The sequence below is a fragment of the Oncorhynchus kisutch genome, linkage group LG29, assembly GCF_002021735.2.
Source record: "Oncorhynchus kisutch isolate 150728-3 linkage group LG29, Okis_V2, whole genome shotgun sequence".
Lineage (NCBI taxonomy): Eukaryota > Metazoa > Chordata > Actinopteri > Salmoniformes > Salmonidae > Oncorhynchus > Oncorhynchus kisutch.
Genome location: NC_034202.2, coordinates 36,396,325 through 36,403,004, shown reverse-complemented (window position 1 = coordinate 36,403,004; position 6,680 = coordinate 36,396,325). Strand labels below are relative to the sequence as shown.

At 41.1% G+C, this 6,680-nt stretch overlaps 1 protein-coding gene across 5 annotated transcripts in view; it reads right to left on the bottom strand.

The window, feature by feature from the left end:
- Positions 1-1,084: 1,084 nt before the first annotated feature.
- LOC109873917 (globoside alpha-1,3-N-acetylgalactosaminyltransferase 1-like) overlaps positions 1,085-6,680 on the bottom strand; it is a 44,632-nt gene continuing 39,036 nt past the window's right edge. For all 5 annotated transcript variants that reach the window (XM_031809214.1, XM_031809212.1, XM_031809215.1 and 2 more), the window contains 5 exons: positions 5,590-5,641; positions 3,940-4,095; positions 3,587-3,711; positions 2,286-2,448; positions 1,085-2,110 (listed from right to left, as the gene is read on the bottom strand). In XM_031809214.1, coding sequence (XP_031665074.1) covers positions 1,910-2,110; positions 2,286-2,448; positions 3,587-3,711; positions 3,940-4,095; positions 5,590-5,641 — 697 coding nt within the window. In that variant the 3' untranslated portion in view covers positions 1,085-1,909. The remainder of the gene's footprint in view (positions 2,111-2,285; positions 2,449-3,586; positions 3,712-3,939; positions 4,096-5,589; positions 5,642-6,680) is intronic.

Here is a 6,680-nt window from a genome sequence, read left to right as displayed (position 1 = left end):
TTTGAAAAAAATTCTACACGTTTTCGTTGAACTGAAAGAACATTTTGCAGTTTTGAAGCAAATTTCAATAAAGTCTACACAGATGGCGCTAAGAGACCGTTTTGCAGTTTTAAAGCTAATTTCCAGTAATTCTATGCATTTTGCCATGGCTAATGCTGTGTTCCTCTGCTTGTTAGTTCTCAAAGATGGTATTATTACAAAATATATTTTCTGCTTGCTTTCTATCTGGTTATAGTTGTTCATGTTAACAAACTGTTTTTCCACCCTGAAAATGACCACTTAGACGACCATACCGAATTTTCTACATAGAGAAAACCCTGTAATGGGCTCCAATGACTAATTTCCTCCGTATTAAAGAGATAGTTCGAGTTTTTGGCAATGAAGCCATTTAACACACAAAAGTATGTGGACACCTGCTCGTTGAATATCTCCTTCCATTTGACTACTTAAAAATGGTGGAAGCATGGTGGGAGCCCTCAATGGCGCTGCCGTTGCTACAATGACTTTTTGGCCACTAGAGCCATCTATCATTCTCTATGGCTAGAACATAACTTTAGCACACAGGTGAAACAGGTATACCGTTATACAGATGGTCCCTCCCTATTGGAGCTCTGCTCCCTGACCCTGACAGACTCCAACTCTATACATCAGGTTAGTGCCTGGTCTTTCATCAATAACTAGGGTATGGGCAGGGCATCACTAAATTGATCACTAACAGTTTGAAGCCGAGCCATTTGCTCGTGCTCTGCTGCGCAGTACAGTCATGTCTGACTAAGATCATAACATGGTGTCAGAAGTGCTTCAACATTGTCAGAGTTAACAGGATAGATGATTTCACAGACAATAATAACGCTCCTTGAGTTGTCGGTGTTCACAGTGACGAAAAGTAGCTAGCTAACAGTTGACTGCTCTCCTAAGTCCATCATTGAGTAGCCCAAGACAAAGCCATTGACACGCATACTCACCTCATTAACATCAGGACAGAATTCCGTTGGCCATGCATCATTTTCAAGCAGCTCCGCTACTGGTTGGACAATGTCAGACGACAACCACGATGCCAGAGAAATAAATGTAATTTCATGTATAAAATGTCAACTTAATAATAATAAACTTTATTTGTATAGCGCTTTTCAATACAAGTATTAAAGGGCTTCACATCATAATAATTGTTAAAACTGTTCACAGATCAGGGGAGGCTAACATGTCGCTGTTAGGGTGGGTACCAACAACACGCTCAGTTGTCTTGAACATAATTATTTTGTTGTGGCAGTTCTCAGAGATGAGGAAGACTCAAGAGCTTAAATATAGTTAGCTCGAGTCTTTAAAACTCTAGCGTCAATGTCATCACCTCGGGTGGGGTAATTAGCATATTAAAACATTCCTGATCGATATCTGTCCGTTTAAGTTAAGCTATCGATATCTGTCCGTTTAAGTTAAGCTATAGATATCTGTCCGTTTAAGTTAAGCTATCGATATCTGTCCGTTTAAATTAAGCTATCGATATCTGTCCGTTTAAATTAAGCTATCGATATCTGTCCATTTAAGTTAAGCTATAGATATCTGTCCGTTTAAGTTAAGCTATAGATATCTGTCCGTTTAAGTTAAGCTATAGATATCTGTCCGTTTAAGTTAAGCTATCGATATCTGTCCGTTTAAGTTAAGCTATAGATATCTGTCCGTTTAAGTTAAGCTATAGATATCTGTCCGTTTAAGTTAAGCTATAGATATCTGTCCGTTTAAGCTATAGATATCTGTCTGTTTAAGCTATAGATATCTGTCTGTTTAAGCTATAGATATCTGTCTGTTTAAGCTATAGATATCTGTCTGTTTAAGCTATAGATATCAGTCTGTTTAAGCTATAGATATCTGTCTGTTTAAGCTATAGATATATATCTGGATGGGCTGCATCTCATGGGTTCTCCCTGACCTCTGCCTTGTTCTTGATGACAGAGGAGAAGCGGACGAGTTTTATCTCCTTGGTGGCCCGTCCTCTAGCGTCGTCCCACACATATTCAGGTGACAGCAGCTTGGTGGGCTTATTCTTCACCAGGTACCAGTTCAGGTGACTCTCCTCCTGCCACACAGCCTCCACACCCACAGACTTATCCACCTAGAGGGGGGGGGGGGGTATAGGGGGAGAGAGTGAGTGACTGCATGCCTGCCTGCATGCGTGCATCTGTCTGTGCTTACGTCTCGGAATGCATGCCCTTCTGTCTGCATGACTGTCTGTCAGGTATGAATGTGTTGAGTGTGCGTTTTACCTGCCTGAGTGCATGAGTGCCTACCTCCAGGTTCTCCCTGCACGTCTTGGTCAGCCTATGAACATCCTCCAGCACTCCTCCGAATATGTTGGCCTGGTAGTAGAAGTCTCCCTGGTCCTGAGGTACAGAGGCTGTGGACACGGCCCGCCGCTCGTAGGGGTACTGGCTCCGGGGGTACATGTAGAACCTGCAAGATACAAGACCATTTTGTATTGTTACTGTATTTAACCAGGAACATACCCTTACTGAGGTCACGGTAAAACTTTATTTAACCAGGAACATACCCTTACTGAGGTCACGGTAAAACTTTATTTAACCAGGAACATACCCTTACTGAGGTCACGGTAAAACTTTATTTAACCAGGAACATACCCTTACTGAGGTCACGGTAAAACTTTATTTAAACCAGGAACATACCCTTACTGAGGTCACGGTAAAACTTTATTTAACCAGGAACATACCCTTACTGAGGTCACGGTAAAACTTTATTTGGGTAGTCTGTAGAGCATCTACAAATGTACTATCAGTAACATTTAAACTAACTATCTACTAACCCTAACCCTGATCTTAGCCCTTACCCTAAACATAAACCTTACCCTAACCTCAACCCTTGCTTAGCAACATTTTTTTGTTGGTCAAACTATCTGTAGAGCATCAACAGATCGAAAATCTTGTTGCCACTCCGTGTCGCCTTTTCCAGACAAAGAATCGATTTCAAACTACGTCTGAGTGATGAGCCCAGCCTAGGAGACTGTATATTAAAGGTGACAGTCTAGCAAATTCAGCAATTGTGGTTCTATCTAGTTGTGGAATTCCCAGCTGGATTTAGAGCTCTCAACATGAAAAAAAATCTGAAATGATTTAGTAGATTTGAAACACAACCACAATTCTCGTGGTCACAGAGGGACGAAAGCTGAAGTAGTAAGGAGTCTGCAGACATACAAATGGTGTTTCTGCGTCGCTCAGAAGACTCTGGGTAGAAAATGCTCTGTCGTCAGTTATATGAAATGGGGACTAATTTGTACTGTTACTAAATATGATCATATTTGTTTTACAGTTACAAGAATGATCTGAAGGGTTGTCCACATATGTTTGTATATACAGTGCATTCGGAAATTATTCAGACCCCTTCCCTTTTTACACATTTTGTTACGTTACAGGGGGAAAAAATTTGTTTTTTAAATATATGTAATATATTTAAGTAACTATTAAGTGTTTAAGTATTACCAGGTGTAGCCACCTACTTACTTAAAGGGCCAGTAAGTAAGTTTTACCAGGGTTGGGTGGCGGCCCTTTAAGTAAGTAAATAAATAAGTAAGTATTACCAGGGGTGGATGGCAGCCACCAGTCTCCCCAGCGCCTCGGATCCCACACGGCCATGGAACCTCATGTCTACATCCAGGCAGAAGATGTAGTGCGCCTCCCTGTGGATGTGATCCTCAATGGCAGTCTGCTTCCAAGTAGATGGTTGATGGATGTTCAGTAGAACTTCAAGCAATCAAAATCAATCAATAAAAGTTGATTGTCCTCAGATGTTACTACTACTACTACTACTACTACTACTACTACTACTACTACTACTACTACTACTACTACTACTACTACTACTACTACTACTACTACTACAAGTTATTAATAATAAACTAAAGAACTCATAATAATATGAATAAAGTGTGACCTGGATGAGCTCCATGCGGCGGAGGGATATCTCCTGCCAGCGGTCGAACTTCGGCACGCTCACGATGCTGAGCAGCCTGCCGACACCAAGAGTCATGTTGCTAGGCACATCGCCGGGCAGGTCGGTGAACACGTAGTAGTGCACATCCAGCCCCACCTGGAATCACATTTCACTTCAATTGAAAGGGATGGAATTTGTAATGTGTCAAGTTAAATTTAGTACATTTAATGTAATAACATTTAATCTAATCTGAACCAATGAATAACATCACATGGGCAGGAAGATCTAATCCCACATCATCACTCATATATCTATATCTGCGCGCACACACACACAAAAGTTTGTGGTCACTTAGAAATGTCCTTGTTTTTAAAAGAAAAGCAAGTTGTCTTAAAATAACATCAAATTGATCAGAAATACATTGTGGACATTGTTAATGTTGTAAATGACTATTGTTGCTGAATGGAATAAAGTGGGGAGAACAAGTATTTGATACACTGCCGATTTTGTAGGTTTTCCTACTTACAAAGCATGTAGAGGTCTGTCATTTTGATCATAGGTACACTTCAACTGTGAGAGACGGAATCTAAAACATTAGACCTCCAGATCCTTCAGGTTTTGGGGCTGTCGCAGGGCAATATGGACTTTCAGCTCCCTCCAAAGATTTTCTATAAAAGCATCCCCAAAGAATGGATGTTTCCACCTCCATGCTTCACGGTTGGGATGGTGTTCTTGGGGTTGTACTCATCCTTCTTCATCCAAACACGGCGAGTGGAGTTTAGACCAAAAAGCTCTATTTTTGTCCTGGGCCTGGACATGCGCTGGCTTGAGCAGGGGGACCTTGCGTGCGCTGCAGGATTTTAATCCATGACGGCGTAGTGTGTTACTAATGGTTTTCTTTGAGACTGTGGTCCCAGCTCCCTTCAGGTCATTGACCAGGTCCTGCCATGTAGTTCTGGTCTGATCCCTCACCTTCCTCATGATCATTGATGCCCCACGAGGTGAGATCTTGCATGGAGCCCCAGACCGAGGATGATTGACCGTCATCTTGAACTTCTTCCATTTTCTAATAATTGCGCCAACAGTTGTTGCCTTCTCACCAAGCTGCTTGCCTATTGTCCTGTAGCCCATTCCAGCCTTGTGCAGATCTACAATTTTATCCCTGATGTCCTTACACAGCTCTCTGGTCTTGGCCATTGTGGAAAGGTTGGAGTCTGTTTGATTGAGTGTGTGGACAGGTGTCTTTTATACAGGTAATGAGTTCAAACAGGTGCAGTTAATACAGGTAATGAGTGGAGAACAGGAGGGCTTCTTAAAGAAAAACAAACAGGTCTGTAAGAGCCGGAATTCTTACTGGTTGGTAGGTGATCAAATACTTATGTAATGCAATAAAATGCTAATTAATTACTTAAAAATCAAAAAAATACAATGTGATTTTCTGGATTTTTGTTTTAGATTCCATCTCTCACGGTTGAAGTGTACTAAAAATTACAGACCTCTACATGCTTTGTAAGTAGGAACACCTGCAAAATCGGCAGTGTATCAACTACTTGTTCTCCCCACTGTATACACAATCACATTATTGTTATCCCTGGACCTTCTTTATATTATACCAGTCAATCCATTTGATAGATAGTTCTGGATTCTCACCATGAAGTGCTTCTCAGCTGACTCTAAGAAGTCACAGAGAAAACGAGTGTATCTGTAAGGAAGAATAGAGATGAAAAACATATACAGTACCAGTCAAATGTTTGGACACACCTACTCTTTATTTGTACTATTTTCTACATTGTAGAGTAAGTGTGAAGACATCAAATCTATAAAATAACACATATGGAATCTTGTAGTAACCAAAAACATTCCCAGGACATAGACATAGTGGGGAAAAAAAGTATTTAGTCAGCCACCAATTGTGCAAGTTCTCCCAATTAAAAAGATGAGGCCTGTAATTTTCATCATAGGTACACTTCAACTATGACATGAGGAACAAAAATTCAGAAAATCACATTGTAGGATTTTTAATTAATTTATTTTCAAATTATGGTGGAAAAAAAGTATTTGGTCAATAACAAACGTTTATCTCAATACTTTGTTATATACCCTTTGTTGGCAATGACAGAGGTCAAACGTTTTCTGTAAGTCTTCACAAGGTTTTCACACACTGTTGCTGGTATTTTGGCCCATTCCTCCATGCAGATCTCCTCTAGAGCAGTGATGTTTTGGGGCTGTTGCTGGGCAACACGGACTTTCAACTCCCTCCAAAGATTTTCTATGGGGTTGAGATCTGGAGACTGGCTAGGCCACTCCAGGACATTGAAATGCTTCTTACGAAGCCACTCCATTGCCCGGGCAGTGTGTTTGGGATCATTGTCATGCTGAAAGACCCAGCCACGTTTCATCTTCAATGCCCTTGCTGATGGAAGGAGGTTTTCACTCAAAATCTCACGATACATGGCCCCATTCATTCTTTCCTTTACACGGATCAGTCGTCCTGGTCCCTTTGCAGAATAACAGCCCCAAAGCATGAGGTTTCAACCCCCATGCTTCACAGTAGGTATGGTGTTCTTTGGATGCAACTCAGCATTCTTTGTCCTCCAAACACAACGAGTTGAGTTTTTACCAAAAATTATATTTTGGTTTCATCTGACCATATGACATTCTCCCAATCTTCTTCTGGATCATCCAAATGCTCTCTAGCAAACTTCAGACGGGCCTGGACATGTACTGGCTTAAGCAGGGGG